The sequence below is a fragment of the Babylonia areolata genome, chromosome 1, assembly GCF_041734735.1.
Source record: "Babylonia areolata isolate BAREFJ2019XMU chromosome 1, ASM4173473v1, whole genome shotgun sequence".
Classification (NCBI taxonomy): Eukaryota; Metazoa; Mollusca; class Gastropoda; order Neogastropoda; family Buccinidae; genus Babylonia; species Babylonia areolata.
The window spans coordinates 98,583,766-98,607,681 of NC_134876.1; the positions used below are offsets into that span (position 1 = coordinate 98,583,766).

At 38.0% G+C, this 23,916-nt stretch overlaps 1 protein-coding gene across 2 annotated transcripts; it reads left to right on the forward strand.

The window, feature by feature from the left end:
• Window positions 1-386: 386 nt before the first annotated feature.
• LOC143290122 (uncharacterized) lies at window positions 387-22,796 on the forward strand. 2 transcript variants are annotated; one of them, XM_076599411.1, is made up of 12 exons: window positions 387-517; window positions 1,553-1,791; window positions 2,800-2,906; window positions 4,374-4,424; window positions 11,548-11,668; window positions 13,440-13,557; window positions 14,827-14,962; window positions 15,314-15,510; window positions 16,478-16,656; window positions 18,213-18,394; window positions 19,888-19,975; window positions 20,290-22,796. In XM_076599411.1, the coding sequence occupies exons 2-12, from the start codon at window positions 1,596-1,598 to the stop codon at window positions 20,523-20,525; spliced, it is 1,611 nt and encodes a 536-aa protein (XP_076455526.1). In that variant the 5' UTR covers window positions 387-517; window positions 1,553-1,595; the 3' UTR covers window positions 20,526-22,796. The 2 variants fall into 2 exon arrangements, with proteins under 2 accessions (XP_076455526.1, XP_076455532.1); XM_076599417.1 differs by lacking the exon at window positions 4,374-4,424.
• The last annotated feature ends 1,120 nt before the right edge of the window (window positions 22,797-23,916 follow it).

The following is a 23,916-nucleotide window of genomic DNA, read 5'->3' on the forward strand; positions in this document are numbered from 1 at the left end:
TACTGCAAGTTAACCAGTTCATGAGGGGTCGCTCTCGCAGTGCACCATCATCACTGACTGGCAGTGATCTTTGTCTCTGTCACTGTCTCAAGTATTGTCGTTGCCGGCAGATGCTCTGCGCACATATCGGTCACTAATAGTTAATGATGGGGCCGAGGGTGATGTAGTTCAAGTCAGTACGGTAAGGTGTGGGATGGTGACAATTATAATTGTGTGTGTGTGCGTGGTATATAAAGTTGATTTATATTCGTTGCTAAATAAAGGGTTATATGTGTGCATGTCATTGAAAAATGTGTAAGTATGTGTTCCCGGTGCAGTGCGGTTTTTCTTTAATCTTGAATCGTGAATCATGGATACACATTCCGATGATGTCATCCCCTGTCCAGCCGATTACAGGAAGTGACCTTTTGTCGGTGAACTTGTTGAAGTTTCTGTCATTGCGAAACTTTTCCAGAGATCTGCAATGCTGCTGCGAGGAAACTGTCGCTGCAGAACAGATTAGCGATATGAACAAAAAGTATGGAATTTATGTTGCTAAGGTTGGACATTACCGAGTATGAAATGTATCAGGTTTCTGTGATATGGTTTGTTGTTAACTCTTGGTTATCCGATTTGGAGTGTTGGCCGACTGATTTTAAATACTTGGAACCCCTTGTCGGACTAAATGATATTTGAATTAAAGAGACCATCCTGTTGAGGGTGGAGAGGTAAAGTAATGAATGTTAAAACTGTAGCAGCGCATAGCAAAGAAGAAGATGTTTGTTTCAGCTGTTGAATCCATCGTTGATACACATTCTGCATTCATGGGCGGCAACTCCAACTTCATCATCTCCCTGCTCCACCTGTCTGTCATTTGTGTTCGACGCTGTTGATTCTCAATGCTTTTTTTTTCTTCTTCAGAAACTTTGCCAGTTATCAAGCAAGCGCGCAAGTACACACACACACACACACACACACACACACACACACACAGTGACACACACAAACACACACACACACACACTTCAGCCATCCATGTCTTACAAAAAGATTTTATTCTTCTATTCTTGCATTTTCAGGATCCAGAATAAATTGAGAAAAGAATATTACTATTATCTATGTGGGTGTTGAAAAAGAAACCTGGCTAGGCATGATGTTGTCGAGGCCCCCTCCTGCAACACCTTCTGCTTGAGGGTATTGAGGGCCCTCCAGGCACAGTAGACCCCACCCCCCCACTAGGTCCTTCACTCCCCCCCCTCCCCCACACCTAATGATTAATGGCACACGGATAAGGGCTATGAGTACGAAATTCTGACTAAGAGCACACACTTGCACTTGCACTTGCAAAAATGTTAATAATGGTCAAAGTTATGACCGCTGAACATTAATGGAAGAAGAAGAAGGCAGTAGTAGGGCCATATATTCTTTTTTTTTTCTTTCTTTTTTTTTCTTTTTTAACTGATCTATCACCATGCCATCAAAAGCCTGTCTGTTACTGTTGGTGGTTTGCCTTATTTCAGCAATCATTGTTATACAGATAAAGATATTAAAGGAAATATTTGTAACTTTTCAGCTATTCCTAGGAGGAGGGGCAGCGAAAGAAGAGGGCATTCAGTATGTCAGACAGAGATGATGATGATGGTGTCCAGGAGACTTGCCTGGACGACATCAAAGTTGATGAAGAAGGAAACCTTTCCTTTCCTGAGTGTTCAGCAGACGAAGCAGAAACTGATGTTGATGCAGTGGGAGTGGATGAAGATGGGAACCTCAGAATCCATTCTGCTAGCAGACTTTTATATATGGATGAATCTGGTGAGTGGACATAACCATATGCCACACCATTTGCTTTACAGGGAACATGCATTTGCTTTACACAGAACTGAGGGTTATGTAAAGAAATTATGTAAGGACTGCAGCAAAGACAGCCATAAGTACTATGGTTCCCAGCCAGAGAGTGTGAGTCTCTTGCACAAGACAGTATTTTTTAGAGTTGACTGGTACATTTTGACAATAAGATGTTGCTCCAACATTGAAATTAGCGAAACTAAAGTAATCAAGTCACCAGTGCCAGAGAATGTAGGAATGTTTCAGCTTCTGCTTCTGTGTCTGCAATAGCAAAATTAGCATCATTCCAGCACCAAAACTGCCCGCATGAAGTGAAGATCAACCAAGTCAAAGTCAGGTCATTTTGGCTACTGCCACAAACAGATGTATGATATAAACAGAGAGCAGTGTGTATTGAGATCTGTCAAATTCTCCCCATTCCATGAGGTGTTTTTTTTTCCATTTGGAATCAAATCAACTTTGTCCAGTTTCATAAAGATAGGTTCTAGCTTGGTTGAAAATAACAGAAATGTATATATTTGCATTTAACTACACATAATTGTTTTACCATGACCCACTGGTGTAGCTCTTTACAATTAGATTACACAATGTCTTCCATGGCACAATTGATGGACAAGGCAAGCTGACAGTATTATAGACATGCAGACACCCTTGACACATTTTGCATCTTATACAGTGTGGTGTGGAAGAGAATGAGGGAAAAGAAAGAATGCAGTGGCAGTATACTGCCACATTTTCAGATGTCCAGTTAGACTGATGTTGACTGTCAGCTGTAGCCAGTTTTGTATATTAAGTTAACTTTGCACTTAATGATCTTTCTATGTATACAACCTCTTTTTTTTTCTTTTTTTTTTTAACTATTAATTTTCAGTGTTAGGAGAAATCATAAATGTTGAAAAGCTATTTTAGATTGATCTTACAAGGTGGTAGTTGATTAGAAAACAAACAACAAGTGTTTGTTCCTCTTCATCTCAGAAAACCAAAGTGAGAAGGATTCTGATGATGGCTGCTCAGCTGAAGGACAGTCAAGAGACAGAAGACATCATGCAGGAGATGGAACACCAGAAGAAGAAATGGGAATGGTCAGTACTTCTGTGTGGTGCTTACACTAGTAGTGTGTCTCACATCCTGTGGTAAAAAAAAAAAAGAAAAAAAAAGGAAAAGAACCAGCATTTCAGTTTTTGTCCAAAGTGTTTGGCAGGATGTTGTTTTTGTCCTAGATATTCAGCCAGTGTAGAAAACTATAACAACAGATCTGTACAGATGTTGTTTTTTTTGTTTTGTTTTTTAAATATGTATTATAATATTGTGATGTTTGAACGTGTCAGTTTGCATTGCTGTAGACTTCACTGCATTACATTGCACCTTTTTGCAATGTTTAAAGTCTGTTACTGAATACCCATATACGCTTTTAAGTAAACTTTAAGTCAGTGTTAATTGACACATGATATCAGTTTATTCTCATTCTAAATAGCTAAGGAACAACTTGGAACTTGCTGGAACTTTTCTCAAGACAAACAAACAGAGGTTCAAGTTCTGTGGTGTGTGTGTTTACAGTAAATTAATCTGTTTTTTCTCTTGCTGGTTATTTTGTTTGTTATACTGCATGTGGCAACTATAGAATGCTTTCCCAAGAATATGATCCTGTCTGTAGTATGTGTAACTGAATTTATGTGTGTATTTAGAAATGAGTACATCAGTTTAGATGTATTTTCCCCCTGTAATGATGTGTGTGTTTTTTTAAAATCATTTTAGGACAGTACAATGGATCCTTCAAATTACAGACATGATCTTCAAAACTTTTGTAGAAATGGTCAAAAGAAAACATGACTTATTTTGGTGACATAATTAACTCTGAAAGCATAATTATTTCTGGCGTATTTTTGGTGATACAATTATCTCTGAAAGCATAATTAATTCTGAAAGGCTTAATCTTAAACTTTCTAATGTTTTAAAAGTTTACCATGAGGAAAAAAAAGGTCAGATAGAAATCAGAATTACAAAAAAGAATGGATACCACCTGCATTGATTTTTGTTGTCGTTTGTTTTTTTTCACAGTGATTTTTATTGTTATGAGTAATATGATCAAAGGTGAGCTTAAATTATACTTTTACTGATCTTACTGATTCAGTATTTGAAGTTATTGATATAGAATGTTTAGAGTGAGCCTTACACCTCTCTTTAATCCACCCAAAGTGTGGGTTGTGTCTCTGAAAGGACTGGCAAAGAAGGTGACAATCTATTTCATAATTTTCCTCAATATTTATCAGGGTGATGATGAAAAAAGAAATGTTCAAGCACTTTACATCAAAAACAGAATGTATACTACAGGGGATTAGGGTTTAAAGACAACTACTCACAAACGTTGGTGGTGTATCCTTCTACCTCCACCCCCCAAACATCCCCACAACCTTCACTCCCCATTGCCCCTTTAAAAAGCAAAGAAAAAGAAAGGAAAAAATATTCTGCTCTTGTTGTTCCTCATTCTGTTATTTCTTTGCATTCATTGAGGTTGGTAGGTGAGTTAATTTGGTTTTAACAATGTGCAGAGTTCTCAAAGAACTAACAGACCATTTTATGGAAGAAGGCGTTCATTTATTGTAAGTGTTTGTGTCACAAGTGGTACCAGTATTCCATAGCTTTCCTGGTGTGTGTGTGTGTGTGTGTGTGGTTATAGGTTGGGTTGTTTTATTTGTGTGTGTGAGTTTTTTTGTTTTTGAAAAAAATTGTTTTAGTTTGCTCTTCTATGTGTCCCAAATTTGTTCTTTCACTATAAAAAAAAACAACAGTTCTGGATCTACTATTCTGCACACTGCAACAGTGAATTGCCCAAATATTTCATTCATGTGGTATGTCTGTTTTGTTTTGTTTTTGTTTCGTTTTTCAAATGCTTTTGTTCACATTGTCTACAGGAAACTGATGTAGGGGGAAGCACTATTAGATAGATGCCCACCAAAGCATGTATGTTTTTTAAGGTGATGTGAAAGAAGGGGGTGAGGAGGGAAGTATTCAATACTGTATTCTATATGCAGTAACAAGCTTTTGGGTAAGTAGCAGAATCTGCTTACTGCTAAAGGAAGTTGGTGTTTAACGGCAATTGGAAGTTGATAAAGCCAGATTTAAAATAATCAACTGGGAGGATGCCAGCTGTGTTTTGTTTTTTTTCTGTGGAAGGCATGTAGTGTGGAGAATTTAACATCCAGAAGAATAAGCAGTGGTAGTGGTTGTTAATGTTTAAAAAGTGTTTTGGTGTGCTATGTTTTGTCTCAGATTAAGCTTAGAAAGAGAGAAAAAAGTTGACAAATGTATCAAGATAGATCTATCTATGATGACCCCATCCAGTGCCAGAGAATTTTGTAACAAAAATTGCTTTCTCCGTGCAGGGAATTGGAATATTCATAGGTAATAAATTTTTTTTTTAAATTTAGAACAAAAGCTGTAGGATATACAGGAATAAAGTAAATGTTGTAGAGGAAAATGAATAGGGATTCTGAATCTAGGCTTTTTTACCAGTTATTTTGAATGTAGATAACTGTGCAGGCATTTCAAAGTGAAGATAATTATTTTTATGGAACAAAAACGATTCTGACTAAACCAAAAGCCTCAGTCTCATCTATGACAAATTGATGATTTGTTGTAATATCAGTTGGTCATGGTTGATACATGATGGTGACATCAGGTAAGTAAAAAAAATCATGAAAATAATGAACTATACTTTTCATGAATGATTTATGTATGTATAAGTGTGCATGTGTATATGCTTGTGCGAAAGTTTGTGAGTGTATGTGTTGGGGTGTGTTGATCTTTTTTTGCTTTCTGGGTCTTACAAGTCTCAAATGTCATTCTACATTTGTTCTAGAATTTCTTTTCTGTCTCTTGGTCACTGTGGCAGTTGCACCGAGTGTGTCCCAAGCACCGATTAGGATTTAACTTCTTTCTGATTGGCTAATCACCGGATCCTTCATGACAAAGGTGTTCTCAGTCAAAGTGAACCCACACTTTAGCTTTTCCATTTCTCCTGTGACAGTAGTTGATGCAGCTCAGTATGATCTGATATTTATGTGCATTTGTATTTTTTCAGTGCAATGTTGATGAGCCATATTTTTTTGTAAGTTTTTTTAAAAGTTTGTTTTAAACTTGCACGATATAAAGGTATTATCAAGTCCTTGATCACAGAACTAATTTCAGATCAGTTTTGGCTATGACTTGATGATTGAAGAAAAGGCTTTCATATTAATTTACTCTTAATCAAAATCATATGGTCAAACCATAATGAAAACATGGCATATAATGGATACTTATTTTCAAGAACCCCTCTTTTGGTCAAAATATTGCACACAAAATGAAAAAGAGCATGATACCTTTGGTATGCAGAATGTATGGACCTTTATTGGACATGGACAGCACAGCAAAAGCACAGCAGAGAATAGCCCTGATAGTTGTAGTCAGAGACTGGGACCACAAAGTACAGGTTTCCCAAACCTAAATGGACTTCCTTAGCGTCAGCTTCACACCCATTATCACTCATCATTGAAATACATAAAAGAAATTTTCTCAGATTCAAAATCACTTTGTTTTGTTATCAGTTATGATGATGTGATTCAGTTCAGGGTACAGTGGCAGCTGTTATGAACTGGCCAAACTGATCTGCAATTAGTTCTGCAGATAAAATGATAGCATTTGGATTGGGTTGTACGAATATAATTCTCTGTTCCTACTTCTCAAATAAAACAACAGCACATGCCTGTTATATTTGTTATCTACTGAATATATATATATATATATATATATATATATATATATATAAAATATAGACACAAAAATGCACCACAGTCTAACATTGATCTTATTGCACAAACAATGAACAATTTGAAACAATGTTATGATGCCATTTGCATTCAAGTTTGCAATGATTACATTGTTTTGTTTCCTTTTACATTGACATTTTACCCTCTTATCTGGAATGTTGCTGCTCTTAATAAAAGATTTTTTTTATGTTTGTTCTGGCAGTTGATTTAAGATGTTGGATTTTTTTAAGGGGGTGGAGGGGAGAGGGATTAATGACTTTTTTTTTTCATTTTCTTTTTGTTTGGTTTACTTTGGAGTTAATGCAATCAGGGTGGCTGAAAATAAAGAAATGCAACACAGGTTAGAAGTTGATTATACCATGCAGCTGCTGTGTGTATACCATTACCAGTAACACTGACAGTGTTGGCATTATAGTTGTTGTTGTTCAAGGCACCGTTAATGTGTGAGACTTTGTTCTGTTATTCAGTGTTTTGTTCAGATCCTCTTCTGTAGGTTTAATGCACACCATCTTCCTTTCCTGCTTATTTTAGAGGGTATTCACCCTGAGGTGGTATCATATGGAGTATGAAGTGAAGCAGTAAAGCAAAACTGTGCTTGCTTTGTCATTTATGCTAGCTGATCTAAACTTGAATCCTATATCCAACAAAATATGATTGCAGTTTGCTTGCTTTAACCTTGTTCTCAGGCTTACGTGTCCCTTCAGTTTTGTGTGGTGCCACACTGCTTTAAGAAATCAACAATCATTCCTGTTCCAAAAAAAGCACAGCCTAGTTGTCTTAATGGTTATCGTCCCTTAGCCTTAACATCAGTCGTAATGAAAACATTTGAACGCTTGATTCTACAGTTCCTAAAAACCTGCATTCCTCCATCTTTTGATCCCTTTTAGTTTGCCTATAAAGCTAACAGATCAGTTGAAGATGCCATTAGCACAAGTCTCTACCACGTCCTCAGACATCTCGAAAATCCTAACAGCTATGCCAGGATCCTTTTCATTGACTACAGCTCTGCGTTCAACACAATAGTGCCATCAAAACTATATTTTAAACTGAAAGACCTCTCGCTGCCTGAATCAATTTGTGCATGGATCCTAAATTTTCTAAGATATAGACCACAAGTTGTTAAAGTTGGTGACCTCACATGCATTCTCAACATAGGCGCCCCACAGGGATGTGTTCTATCCCCACTGTTATACTCACTATTCACACATGACTGAGCAACTCGTTATGAATGTAACACCATGGTAAAGTTTGCCGATGATACTACTCTAGAAGGACTGATTACGAACAGTGATGAGTCAAAATATAGGGAAAAAGTACAGGAACTTGTCAGCTGGTGTGATCAAAACAACTTTGAACTCAATGTATCAAAAACCAAAGAATTAATTCTAGATTTCAGGAAGACCAGATCTGACCCCTTACCACTTAGAGTTCATCGCCACTTTAAATTTGTCGGACTGATCATTTCCAACGATTTGAAACGGGAGAAAAATACAGAAAAAATTGTTAAGAAAGCACAACAGTGCCTGTACTTTCTTCGGCGCCTCAAAAAGTTCGGAATTAAAAACGAAATCATAGTTGATTTCTACCGAGCAGTCATTGAAAGTGTGCTAACCTTTGCTGTTACTGTTTGGTACGGAAACATTTCCAAGGCAGAAGTTGCAGCCCTTAACAGAATTGTAAAAACTGCCACCAAGATTGCTGGGGGCTGATCTACCTTCTCTAGAAGACATATATTATAAGCGGCTACTCAAAAAAGCAAAATCAATCAGCCAGGATGAATCATATCCAGTTTTTGGGATTTTCGAGATGCTCCCTTCTGGTCGACGGTACAGAAGTATAAGTACGAAAACCAATAGCTTTTTCCCCAAAGCAGTCAATGCCCTGTCTCTCAAACAAATCCAGTATGATAAATAGAATTGTGCAACCAACAACCATCTGCCTGAATATCTAGTCATCAGCCCCATCCACATGTAATATGCAGCTTCTGTTCAAACGTGTGTGTGTGAGAGAGAGAGAGAGAGAGTTTGTGTGTGTGTGTGTGTGTGTGTGTGTGTGTGTGCATGCATGTGTGTGTGTGCAGTGTGTGCATGTTTGAGTATGCACAAGTTTTTATATTGATATGCACTTGTATGTATCCTAATTTCTACTGTATCTGTGTTTGTGTATGTTTTTCGATTTATGTTCGTATCTTGTTATGTACTATCCCCCCCCAATAATCTTTGTGACTCCGGTACACTTGGTAATAAAGACATATTCTATTCTATTCTATTCTATTCTATTCTGTTCTACATTATACTCCAGCTCAGTTTTTTCCTTGTCTGTTAAAAGTCAGGAGAGACTTGTTGAACAGATTATGGAATATATTTTATCTTTAGCAGCCTGTTTGCTGTCCATTTCAGAGCTAGTGTCTATACAATTTATTGATATAATTTTGTTTTACCCTGTTTTTGTCATACAAATAAGTGGGAAAGCCCATATTGCAGGTATTTTACAACTGTCCTGTGACATATTGAATGTTACTGTTTTGCAGAGCATTATTCAACAGCCTTAGGGTTTGAAGCAGTGTTCTAATTTTTAAAAATGTATTCTTCTTGTACTCCCTGCAGATTGTTAGATGTCATACAGATGTCTTGCAGGAGAGAGTGAGGTTTGAGGGGCCAGTGAAGTGGGATGGGGATTGGAGAAGGAGGGTATTTTGCTGGGCACATGGAGAGAACAATGTCTTTGATAATCAAAATACGCATTTTCGTTTTTTATTTTTTATGCATATATATATATATATGATGTATGAATTGAATAATCACTGTTGGTGATGAGAATTTTGCATTGATTTCTTTTCAGGGTATTTCATTCTTCTTATTACAATGATTGTCTTGACTAAATGATATGGATCACCAACGGTTACTGGTTACACCTTGATTTGTTTTCTTTTTGTTTTGTTTTTTTAACTGACTGACAACATTTCTACAGATTGATTATGTACAATATAAACATAAATGCTTGAGGGGGGAGTCAGATTTTCATTTTTTAGAATTATGCCTTCTGTATCGCTGTCAGTTAAAAATCATGATTATCCTCAGTGCTTTGTTTACAGTTGGTTTAATCAGTGTCTGAAGTTATCATTCTGATGTATCATTTTACTGTGCTTTCATTCTTATCATTAGTAACTCTTATATCATCATCAGTCTGTTGTCAATACTATTATGATAGTAATAATTATTGTTGTTGTTATATTATTAACTTACCGCTATTTCCATATTAGCAGTGTGAAACACCTGATGATGGTGGTCTCCTATCCTGTTTTGTGCTGTGTGGTTAACCAGGGTGCAGAAGATGTGTGTGTGTGTGTGTGTGTGAGTGAGAGAGAGAAAGAGAGAGAATATATGTACATGTGTGAATGTATGGTTGTGTGTTTGTGCTTGCTTATGTGAGATTAAAAGAGAGTATGTATATATGTGTGAATGTATGAGAGTATGTGTGTGTGTGTGTGTGTATGAGTGCGTGTGTGCACACATTAATTTTTAGGACCAAGCACAAATCGGGTACAGTGTGACTCCTAAAGTTCTTGATACCTTTATTTATATGAGAAACTGAAATTGTAGATTAGCTGTCTGGTAAGCTTATTTCCAGCATCTGGCATGGTATATATATATATATATATATATATATGCATAAGTGGTGATTTTGAGCCATGCAAACGTTGCACAGGAATGCTGCTTTGGTTACTCAAAGGGGAAATTACAGCCTTCGGATTACATTGTATGAAGCCTGGTTGAAAGGATGCCTTTAATTTTAATGCTCTTGAGTGTAAAAGTCTGTTCTGGAAGTTTACAGATAATCTGACTGGACACATACACAAACCCATACTTTCACAGAGACACAGACATAGACGCGCGCATGCGCGCGCGCGCGCACACACACACACACACACACACACACACACATACATATATAATCTGACTTGAGGCTTGTAATCTGAGAGAGATGGATATCATCTTGATTGGACATAATGCTTTACAGAGTAATAATAATGAAAAAATAAAACAATAAATTTTAAATGAAAACTTAATTATGTGTTAATATCCATCTATTACTGAGTATTACGTTCATATGTTTTGTCCAAGGATTTGGGAGATATTTCATCACTCAGTGGGTAATTTACATTTGTCTAAATGATTTACACATATTGGCAAGTAAACCAAATCCATAAACCAGAGCTTTGCGTTACAACACATCCATCTCTCTCAGATTACAAGCCTCAAGTCAGATTATATATATATATATGTATGTATATATATATATATGTGTGTGTGTGTGTGTGTGAATGTGTGTGTGTGTGCGGCCAGTGGGGTGATGGCCTAGAGGTAACGCGTCTGCCTAGGAAGCGAGAGAATCTGAGCGCGCTGGTTCGAATCACGGCTCAGCCACCGAAATTTTCTCCCCCTCCACTGGACCTTGAGTGGTGGTCTGGACGCTAGTCATTCGGATGAGACGATAAACCGAGGTCCTGTGTGCAGCACGTACTTAGCGCACGTAAAACAACCCACAGCAACAAAAGAGTTGTTCCTGGCAAAATTCTGTAGAAAAATCCACTTGGATAGGAAAAACAAATAAAACTGCATGCAGGAAAAAAAAAAAGAAAAAAAGAAAGAAAAAAAGGGTGGCGCTCTCATTATAGCGACGCGCTCTCCTGGGGAGAGCAGCCCGAATTTCACACAGAAATCTGTTGTGATAAAAAGAAATACAAAATACAAATACAAAATCTGTATTGGTCTGATCTGGGAAATCAGATAAACATTCCAGACCTGTAATATTCTCTGTAGATCAACTGTGTTTGTTTTTTTATAATTTTTTTTAATTTCCAGTGGGTTTCTGCATCCAGTTGTAAACTGGTAAGCCTGATGGCTTGTTTCAGCTGGCAATGGACTCGTCTACCATGGAGCCAACCGGGGAGAACTCCAGTGATGCAGAACCCAGTGAGCATGTTGACGACCTGGGTGGGATTGAGTTGACTGTGTTTGAACGCCCACGGCCAGGTCCGTTTTTTTTTTTCTTTCAGTTTTCTTTTCATATATATATTTTTAGAGAGAGAGAAGGGGTGGAGGGGTCGGAGGGTGGGGGGGGGGGGGGGGATTGACGGAATAGTGAGAGGAGTATCCAAAATTTATGGACATGAGTATGACTGCTGTGTAGGCCTGATTTTCTTTTCCAGCTTTTATGTGTTGTTTTTTTGTTGTTTTTTTTAGGTTCTTCTCAGTCTGTATTTACAGTATTTCAGCCCTGATGTGGCCCTGCTTGGTCGGCTGTGCTCTAAGTCAGAAAGATAGATAAATAGATAAATGTATAGCTATATTTACCCCCACCATTTAGGCAGCCATACTCTGCTTTCAGAGGTATGAATGCTAGTTGTGTTCATTTTTCCATGACCCACCAAATGTTGACATGGATTATGGGATTTTTAACATGCATTATTTATAATCTGCATGTGTAGAACACACAAACAAAGATTGAGGCACTGGCAGGTCAGCATGATATTATGAGTTGGCCATAGAAAACAGAAAATCCTTTCTCCACCCTTTACCAACAAGATGTCAACACAAGGATTGAACCAAGGACTCTCAAATGGTAAATACAGGGCTGGAACAATTCAGTTGCTGTCGGTGTCTGTTGAATAAGAGCATCTGGTGTGACTGTGTAGTCTGATACAACTCAGCTGTTGTGCCATCTGTTGAATTACAGTGTCTGGTGTGACTGTGTAGTCTGATACAACTCAGCTGTTGTGCCATCTGTTGAATAACAGTGTCTGGTGTGACAGTGTAGTCTGATACAACTCAACTGTTGTGCCATCTGTTGAATTACAGTGTCTGGTGTGACTGTGTAGTCTGATACAACTCAGCTGTTGTGCCATCTGTTGAATTACAGTGTCTGGTGTGACTGTGTAGTCTGATACAACTAAGCTGTTGTGCCATCTGTTGAATTACAGTGTCTGGTGTGACTGTAGTCTGATACAACTAAGCTGTTGTGCCATCTGTTGAATTACAGTGTCTGGTGTGACTGTAGTCTGATACAACTCAACTGTTGTGCCATCTGTTGAATTACAGTGTCTGGTGTGACTGTAGTCTGATACAACTCAGCTGTTGTGCCATCTGTTGAATTACAGTGTCTGGTGTGACTGTGTAGTCTGATACAACTAAGCTGTTGCGCTGTCAGTCTGCCTTTTGAATAACAGTGTGTGGTGTGACTGTGTAGTCTGATACAGGAACCTCAGCACTTCTCACAGTATCTAGAGCACAAATTGTTGTGTAAATTGATGATGAACTTTATAACAGTGACAGATCTAAAAGAAATGTTGATCTCATCTCTTTCGTTATTTCAACACTTGATTGATTTAGTAGCCAGTTAGTTAAAGGTTTGGGACTTTCAGTCTGAGGATCCTGGAATCAAAATCCCAGTCAAACCATCTGGTGGGCTAAGATATTCAATTTTCCTGATGTCCCAGCTGATGTGCAGACATACCAGTGCCTGAACCCTTTTTGTGTGTATACGCTTGCAGAAGATCAAATGCGTGTGTTAAAGATCCCGTAATGTGTGTCATCTTTCTGTGGTTTATGGAAATGATAGCATACCCAACATGCATCCTCACTCCCTGGAAACACAGTATGGCTGCCTACCTGGTGGGGGTAAAAACAGTCATGTAGCAGGTAAAAGCCTACTGGTACACACCATGCAGTCTATGAACAGAGTAGTTTCAAGCCTTTGTTTGTCTGTTGGATTGCTAGATGTGTATAAATGTGGTTGTGTTGACAGGAGATGCTGGTAACGGTAGTCAGCAAGGTGCACCAAGCCTCCATTACCTGGAGAGGGGGGGTGGGGATGGCCAGGATGGTGGAAAGGAAGGGCAGTCTGAATCCAAACGTCGTTCGAGGTAGGTGTATTTTTTTCTGTGCACGAAGTGCAAGCTTTTTCGTGTTTTGATTCAGTGTGGGTGGTGGGTGGTGGTGGTGGCATAGGGGCGCATTTGTCTGGAAGTGTGTGTGTGTGTATGTATGTGTGTGTTTGTGTGTGTGTGTGTGTGTGTGTACTAGTGTAAATGTTTGCTTATCTGCATGTATGCTGTGTTCGTATAATATTAGTATATTTTTGTAATTGTCTTGGGCTCATTTGAGATACCATGTCCTAAAATGCAGTTGTTATTATAAGATTTAAGAGCATGGGGAACGTTTCATTTGGGAAAAGGACTTTCGGCTTTTAACAAACACATTGTGCTACTGGTTGGCATTAATCAAATAAGTGTTAACCTTTTGAAACATACATAGCTGACTTGCATCAGTCAAGTGTATTTTTCATGTTCCATGTGTTAACTTTTTTTTAAGCATACATTCCTGTCTCACATGTCAGTCAGTATTATTAAACACATTCAATAGTTTTCTACTGTTTAAAAAAAAAAGTAAACTGATGGATGTCTAACAAGACTACTTAATCATCATATTACTTCTTAATTTTTCTGTTTCAGTTCACATTTCAACAGACACGCATATCTATCTATCTATCTATCCCTCTCTCTATATATCTATACATGTATTATATATCTATATCTGTATCTGTCTCTATCTATATGTCTATCTATCTATCTGTATATATATGCATTCTGTCCTTACACACAAACACCCATACATATTCTTCTGTATGTCTGCATGTGTGCTTACTCGGTTCATTTTTGAATTTGGATTTGTAAAACACATAGAGCTTGGTTCTGTGTGTATTACTACGCTATATTATGATTACATACACTACACTGACATAGGCACATGCAGTATTCCACCCACACAGCCATTCACCCATGTACACTTCTGCACACAAACTCACACCACCAGCCTAACATCCCCATACAAACACACACACACACACACACACACACATACACACACACACACACACACACACTCACACACACACACACATGCACGCACACACACACACATGCACACGCGCGCACACACACACACACACACACACACACATACACACTCACACACATGCACACACACACACACACACACACGCACACACACACACACACACACACACACACACAAGTACGCATGCACACACACACACACACACACATATGCACACATGCACAGATGTTGAAAGGTTTCATTTGCTTTATTTTTTGTTTTGTTTTTTATTTTAGATTGAGACGGCTTCTGGATATTGCTGGCGATTCCAAAAATACACCGGTCATTGCTGCTGTTGCCATTATTGTGATTGGAGTGCTCCTTACAGTTGGACTGTTACCAGCCAGCTTTGTTTACGTGGAGTATTACGAGGTACATAGCTTTCCTGTCATTCTGGTTTGTATTTCACAGGGGTTTTGTGTGTGTGTGTGTGTGTTCTTTTTTCTTTTCTTTTTTTTCTGTTCTCTTTGACATTTTTATATCTGTATATGTAGATAGGGAATAAGAAGGGAATGCTGAGAGGAGGAGAGAGAGGCATATCGCATAAGTTTTAGAGTACAAGTTATTACAAAGTTGGTTATTGTTCTTTTTCATCATTTGCTTCCCTTTGCTTTCACTTTTTTTTCTTAAATTCTTTTCCTTCCTCTCCTCTGCTTATGCTGTTTTTAATGTTTCAAAATGTTTTTTGTTTTAATTTTTTTTTTTTTTTTTTTTTTCTCTCAGCTTGCCTTGGCCAAAAGTCGTGTATCAGGCAAGGTGAACCGGGACGATGTCTATTACCCAGGATGCCACTTACTGACCCCAGATGTGGAGCTGATACGTTTCCAAGGCACCGCCCATCATGTGGAGAAGCACCTTGAAATTTTCACTTCAGATGGGCTGCCCTTCAGTCTGGGAATCACCCTTCAATATTTCATAAAGTTAGTTGCTGTTTTTCTTTAAATATATAATTTAGAATATAATTTAGATATGGGGTGTGTGTGTGAAATGGAACATGCATTCGAAATGTATGTTACTGACTGTTGGTTGATTAAAAGTAGTTGTTTATAATAATAAGCCATTGATTAAAAAACAAAAACAAAAAAAACAAACAAACTTGGGGAATCAAACTATTTAACGAAAAAAGTACCATCAAGATTATGATATCATGATTACTTGTCAGAGTTTGTATTGAAGGAAGCAGTAACAGTATCGTTGTCTTTGATGGATTGTGAGAAACTTAGCACAAAGGATCAAAATACCAGGAATAATCTGAACTCTTGATGACGTGCTGATCTTATTTGCTTCCTTGAGTTAGAAGACCGGAAACTAAAGTACTACAGTCGTTGAAGCAATAGTAAGCACAGTAAAAGCAAAACATATTGGGCTAATAAGCAAACACAAAATATTTTCGCTAAAAAGTAAAGGTAACATTGTTGTTTAAAAAGATAAATTATTGGTCCATGCCTTCCAGACTGGACACCTCTGAAAAGAAGCAAGTGTTCCTTATTCCTTTAAGAAGTAAGCCGTCTTCTGAGCCTGAAGATGAATGATGTAGCGATAAAGCTTCTTCAGCCCAAGGCAGTCAGCTTTCCTTTACTTCATTGTCTTAATTCTTTCCACTGTTTGGCATGATTGGTGCACATTGGACATGTGTGGATACGCACGTGCATACACACACACACACACACACACACACACACACACACACACACACACACACACACACACACACACACATTCTCTCCCTCTCTTTCTCTTGTGCATACATTCTTGCATGAAATGACATGCAATCAAAAACGTGCATGGGCACACACACACTCTCACACACACACATACACACACACACACACACACAAACATACATATTGTCAGACATTGTTTACCTGTTGATTGTGTATCCCTCAGGCCACAAGAATTAGGTCAGCTGTTCACCAACTACGCACAAGACTACAGACCTGTTGTGGACTCAATGATTGGAAGCACCATCCAAAATGCTGGAGTGGTCTTCAGTCTGGATAACTTCCGTCTGAACCGCTCTCATGTGGAACGGACACTGAAGGAGGCTGTGGCTTTGACACTGTCTGGTCAGTACACAGCGTGGCTTTCCTCAGTCAGCAGTCAGAAGCATTACTTGCTGATGATAGATAATAACAATAATGATGAATCATTCTTATTTGGGTTGAATAATGCAACTCAGTTTGTTGTACACACCCTACTCACATAATGTACGTACTAAAACCATGCAAACTCACACACAGCCAATAACATAGCGTGGCGAATGCTTGGCAAAACAAATGTATCAGTTCAGGCAGAGATGGAGTGTTATGCAGACTGGATGACAGCAAGTTCCAATTTTGGGGGAGGGCAGTGAAACCAAAACCACATTATCCTGCTGTCTTCATTTCACAATGTAGATTTTTTTAGAGCTTTTCACTGGAAAAACACTACTGCTGTGTCTTTTATTTAATGACCATTCAAAAACATTTGGCAGTAGCTGAATGGTTAGAGCATTTGACTTTAAATCTGAGGGTCCTGAATTCATCTGCTCTAGGTGCTTTACAAAAACGCTTTGTTAACCTAAAGCATTACATCTATGTTACATACACACACCAAAATATGACTACACACACACACACACACACACTGCGTACATACATTTTAACAATACACGTGTATCTAACAGCTACCCTAACACATACGCACACATAGGCAGGCACAAACTTACATAAACGCACGCACACACAATACACATTCATATACATGCATGTAGTTATGTACACATACATATGTATACATACATAGTCAAGCACAGCTAACGCAAAGGAAGTGGACCTGCCACAATTGAACTTACTGCTGAGGGAAAAGGTGAGTTTTGAGACGAGATTTAAAAGATAAACCAGTATCGGCGCCTGGTGGGGTAAGGTATTCTGATCTCCCAGATCAATATTATATGCAGATCCTGTAATTCCTGACGGTATTCGGTGGGTTATCAAAACAGAAGAAACCCAGCATGAACATCCATGAAAACAGTGTGGCAACCTAAATGACCGGGTAGAAATGGTCAGACGTCTACAAACCCACTCAGAGAATCAAATGAATATGGGAATAAAGCTCATGAGAGAAGAAGAAAAAGATTAAGAATTTATTTACTAGCAGTATAATAGACTTGTTAGATCTTCTGCCTATTAAAATCAGAATTTTATGAAAAAGAAATAGTGTAATCTTTGTGTGATAAAGAAAACAAATACCTTTTTTTCATCATCGTAAAGTAAGAGAAGGATGAAGCAGTTTCATGCAATACTTGGGCCTTAATGGAGGAAAAACAAATAACAAAACCCAAAGATGTATCAGAACGGATTTGGTATTTAAGTGATGTTCTGAATTTTCTGACATGAATGTTTAATACATCAGTGACACAAGTTGAAAATGCAGTTTTGCTGTGTTGTCTCCATCTTTGTTGGGTTTTTTTTCTGCTGTGTGGGTAAGCAGTTTGATGCTGCTGATATATAGTGCTGCTTAGCAGCATGGCTGGAAAAGTCATGAATGGATGGATAATGAAAATGCACCTTTTTTTTGTTGTTGTCATTGTTTTCTTCTTTTTTTTTCCCTCCCTATGGATGACATAAATGTATCTTTGCAGGTAATTGCTGCCCATCCTGCTGCCCGTATCACTGCAGTGCCAGTGTGGACTGTCGTTCCTGCAGACTGCAAGGAAGAGGTTGTACTAAGGGGGTTCACATGGAGATGAAGTATTTCCAGATGGGCTTGGTGGATGTCCCTGACGAAGTGTCGGAGCGTTTTCTTCGTCAGACTATTCTGCTGGTTAGTCAGCTCTGAAAAATATGTGCTGTTTGTTGGGGTGTGAGTCTAGATGGATGTCTGAATGTTTCTTTCTCCAGGCTATTCTGCTGGTGTGGGGTCTGTGAAATTACACAGTGTTTGTTGGTGTGTGGATGAGGGGGTTGTGAGACCTGGAGGATGGTGATGAAAGCACCAGGCAGGCACCAAGGGGGGGGGAAGTGAATGTGGCATAATATAGGGGAGAAATGAATGTAGCATAATATAGGGGAGAAATGAATGTAGCATAATATAGGGGAGAAATGAATGTAGAAATGAATGTAGCATAATATAGGGGAGAAATGAATGTAGCATAATATAGGGGAGAAATGAATGTAGCATAATATAGGGGAGAAATGAATGTAGCATAACAGAGGGTAGGATTGAATGTAGCATAACAGAGGGGAGAAATGAATGTAGCATAACAGGGGGGAGAAATGAATGTAGCATAACAGGGGGGAGAAATGAATGTAGCATAACAGAGGGGAGAAATGAATGTAGCATAACAGAGGGTAGGATTGAATGTAGCATAATAGAGGGAAGGATTGAATGTAGCATAACAGAGGGGAGAAATGAATGTAGCATAACAGAGGGGAGAAATGAATGTAGCATAACAGAGGGGAGAAATGAATGTAGCATAACAGAGGGTAGGATTGAATATAGCATAACAGGGGGTAGGATTGAATATAGCATAACAGATCGGAGAAATGAATGTAGCATAACAGAGGGTAGGATTGAATATAGCATAACAGGGGGTAGGATTGAATATAGCATAACAGATCGGAGAAATGAATGTAGCATAACAGAGGGGAGAAATGAATGTAGCATTACAGAGGGTAGGATTGAATGTAGCATAATAGAGGGAAGGATTGAATGTAGCATAATAGAGGGTAGGATTGAATATAGCATAACAGGGGGTAGGATTGAATATAGCATAACAGGGGGTAGGATTGAATATAGCATAACAGATCGGAGAAATGAATGTAGCATAACAGAGGGGAGAAATGAATGTAGCATTACAGAGGGTAGGATTGAATGTAGCATAATAGAGGGAAGGATTGAATGTAGCATAATAGAGGGTAGAATTGAATGTAGCATAACAGAGGGGAGGATTGAATGTTGCGTGACAGATTGTTAGAATGAACATAGCATAACAGGGGAGAAATGAATGTGCCATAACATAGTTAAAATGAATGTAGCATAGCAGATGGTTATAATGAACATGGCATAACAAAGGGTAGAAATGAACATTGCATGACAGACAGCAAATGCTTCTGAGGATTGGGAAGTGACTGATCATTTTGCACTGCTGAAAAAGGAAGACATTTTAAAGCCAGCTGGCTTTTGATTTGGATTTTGTCGTGAACTTATCAAGAACAAAAGGAAAATGTCATCATCTTTTTTTTTTTCATAGCAAAGTTGTCAGACCAGAGCCACATTTCAGTAATTAACTTACTGTACCTACAATCTTTGTGCAGATTGAAGCAGAGAAAGAGCTGTTTGTTCAGCAGCATGCTGTGGAAACGAAAATATCTGAGAAAGACCAAAAGGATGTCCTCAACAAAGGTATTACATGTTTGTGACAAAAGTGTATCTGTATGTGTGTGTGAGCCTTTAAAATGGAAAACACATTGTTTACTGTAAAGTTATCAAAATCATGAAGTTGTTATAAACAGCAAGAACTTAAGTCAAGTCATTTTACCCTTATAAAGATGTTTCTATCTAAAAGTCCTATGTCTCATTCAGAAGGAATGGGACAGGCATATAGTGCCTATTTTAATCCATTCCATATAAATAATTCAGTAACTCTTGACTCTGATATGTAAAATGGAAAATGCAGGAACATCAGTTCAGTTCTGTTTTCATGATTTATGTTGCAGCTGCAGAGATCCGTGAAGCTGCGACTGCTGAAGCCAAGAAGATCCGTGCTGTTGCCGAGGCAGACTATGACAAGCAAGTTCAAATGTCATACGTTGAAGCGTTGAAGAGGTTTTACGGACACCTCAACATCACCCAGGAGGATCACAAGTTGTCTTTCATGTACATCAGGGCTTTGGATGACATTTCTGACAATTTGTACAACCTCAACTATGACAAGCTGACAAGTTTTAACTGACTGAAATTACAGTACATTCATTCAGCATAGGTTTGGCTGTGAACATTGAACAAAGCAGAAAGAGACTGGGTGTGTTTCTGTGAAACTGTCCTCTGCTGTAGCAGAAGGTGATGGGATGCACTGAGCAAACTGGTTCAAAGGAGCGTGCCCTTACAGAGTTGAAACTTACGGATTTTGTTTCTCCTTCCAGGTCTGTCAGCTGTGTATCGAAGCCTGGGTCGAAAACAAAATGTTTAACTGTCCATTCTTAAATGTTGTCGGTCCATCATTTTTTTCCCTGAATCATGAGATCCAATGGCTTTGCTAAAAAAAAAAACAAACTTGTTTATTACCGTTGAATGTTAAATGCTCCCAACCTCCCTTGAATCAGATTGATCTCAACCCCATTTAGTAAAGCGTCTTGCTGTGCCTTTTGTAACTACTTTTTGAGTCTTGCATTTCTTGAAACAGGCCTAAAGTATTAATGTTGAGAATCATAGTATTCATTTTTTTAATGCTCACTTTGAGTCTTATGCAACATGGGGGGAAAAACTGAGAACCATGGAAGTGATATTAGTGTAGCTCATTTTTCACAGTAATGACAAACTGAAATTCAGATACTACAGTTGTTAGATTAGAAAGGGAATGTCTTGATGAATTATATATTCTTTTGTTATTTTGATGTGATTTTGGATTTCTTTCCACAATGTATGGAAGAAAGATTTTCAGCAAGAAATTGTGTTGAATGCAGCATAATGTGTGATTCTGTGTGGGTTGTGATAAACTGAGCTGCAGTTCAACACGTTTCTTTCATGAAACTGTGATAAAACAGGCAGTCCATATTCTCAAATGTTTTTAAGGATGTACTGTTTTTTTTAGCTTTTTTATGTCCTGTTTGATGCATTATTTACCTTATAGTACCACTCATGATCATTTTGTAAATATCTAAAAGAATGATAATACAAGCAATCCATCTTCTGAAATATTTTAACGATTACTGTTTGTTAACTGATGTCCTATTTGACGCATTGTATACCTTTTAATACTCCATATGATATGTTTTATACATTTAAAAGAAAAACAAAAATGTTATTCCTGATTAAATTAGTGTTGATTTGTAAGTCGTTTACTTTAAAAAAACAACAACTGTATTCTGCCTATATCATAAAGAAAAGGGAATTATGAATGACTTTCCTCTGTGTGAATGTGTCTAACATGACAATATTTTACATCTTTTCATATTTTCGTTTATTATTTTGGTGTAACTTGTAGGGTCATTTGTATTCAAATTTTGTCTGTCTGTATCTTTTGATGTTTTTAGTTATACCATGTTATTGTTACTCTTGTTGTTTTTAAAGACCACATCTTGTTTGAAATGTAAAAAAAAGAAAAGAAAAAAAAAGAAAAGAAATTCAGCTTGTTTATGAGAATGTATGTCAGTGTGACTGTAAACTGTACAAATATGTTGTAACGATAATTGCTCAGTTGTTACTGGACACTAATTAGACATAAGTTACAGATCCACTTTTTCCAGGATACACATGGTTTGACCATCTATTGCCTTTATTTCTCATTGGTTTGAATCCTGTATTATATAGAAAATACCAGCAATGATTTTTCAGGACTCAATCCTGCTGTGCAAAGTAGGAATATTATGAGTAATATTCTTTTTGACTCAAAAGACTCATATTGTGTGTTTTCCATTTTTATTTTTTCATATACCTGTACCATTTCTGTGGTTGGTCCATATCTGTGATTTAAGAAATAAAATGTTGATGATTTGTTTAACCTTTGGCAAACTCTCAGCTTCTGTTTACATTTCCTCTGGGTCATACTGTATACAGCACATCTCTGCTGTTTTTGTTTGTCATCATTGATTTCAGTGAAACTCCTTGATGTTGAAGTTACCATTATCACTATGTTCATCTGATTATGGAACAGATTATTTCCCACTAAAAAAGTGATGAAACTCTTGCGTATAAATTTGTTTGTTCTGTAGCCCTGGTGCTGCGGTAAATATGTTTGAATAGAATGGCCTGGTGTTTGGAATGTTGACAGTGAAACAAGAAAACCTGGCTGTCAGTGTTTTCATGTCCGATTTGCTGTGGATTGTTTTTTCATGTTGTCTATTTATATAGCCTGGCAAAGGTTTTCACATATATGAAGTGAAATTCCCTATTTTATATAACCTAACATTGTCAAACAATAGTTTTGTTTCCTGTTTTAACTCACATATTTTATATGAGTTTTTGTCATATTTTACCTCCAAAATAAAGCATAAAAAATACTCCATGTTTTGGTTTTGGGAGATGTTACTTTGATTGTTTGAAACTTGAATGCCACGAAGGAACTGTCTGTATGACTTTGAGATAATGACAAAACTCATAAGCATGCACATGCATGTACATACCAATGAGAAGCCCATCATCCTGTATGGATCAGAGGCTGAGAAAGCTGGATGCTGACAAACTCCAGACCTTGATCAACAGGTAATTATTGAGACATTTGGTGGCCAGAAACAATATTAGATACCATCTTGTGGGAAAGAACCAACCAGATTCCCAGCAGCAAGGAAACTGGGAAAGAAAAATGAAGCTGGACTGGCCACACCGTGCACAAACCCCTAAACTTTGTCACCAAACACTGGAGTGGAACCCTCAAACCCTAGCATTAAACAGTTCTTATTAAAAAAGAAAAACCCCAATGTTGCCCGCTTGCATATGCATACATGTGCATCTTCATACACAACTTGTCTGAATCCTATCATCTGCCCTCATGCACATTCATGATTAAACCCATACCAGTGACCTTAATGATGCAGAGGACAGTTTTCCAGCAGCTTCAGAATCCAGAGGATAAAGTACTTAATGGGAAAAAAAGAATGAAAGGACAAACGGGCCATGTATGCTAGGGAAGCTTCAGGAAGTTGTGGCATGCAAGCCTTGTACCAAACAGCCAAAATTACCTCTGACATGCAAGCCTTGTACCAAACAGTCAAAATTACACCTGACATGCAAGCCTTGTACCAAACGGCCAAAATTACCTCTGACATGCAAGCCTTGTACCAAACAGTCAAAATTACACCTGACATGCAAGCCTTGTACCAAACGGCCAAAATTACCTCTGACATGCAAGCCTTGTACCAAACAGCCAAAATTACCTCTGACATGCAAGCCTTGTACGAAACAGCCAAAATTACATCTGATGTGCAAGCCTTGTACCAAACAGCCAAAATTACCTCTGACATGCAAGCCTTGCACCAAACGGCCAAAATTACCTCTGACATGCAAGCCTTGTACCAAATGGCCAAAATTACCTCTGATGTGCAAGTCTTGTACCAAACTGCCAAAATTAGCTCTGACATGCAAGACTTGTCCAAACTGCCAAAATTATCTCTGGCCATGTCACAACA

Bases quoted from the DNA above. Each gene is read 5' to 3' on its own strand.
- LOC143290122 (XM_076599411.1), top strand. From the start codon at position 1,596: ATGTCAGACAGAGATGATGATGATGGTGTCCAGGAGACTTGCCTGGAC. The intron at 1,792-2,799 runs GTGAGTGGACAT...TCTTCATCTCAG, and splicing joins TTTATATATGGATGAATCTG to AAAACCAAAGTGAGAAGGAT. The intron at 18,395-19,887 runs GTTAGTCAGCTC...ATCTTTGTGCAG, and splicing joins TTCGTCAGACTATTCTGCTG to ATTGAAGCAGAGAAAGAGCT.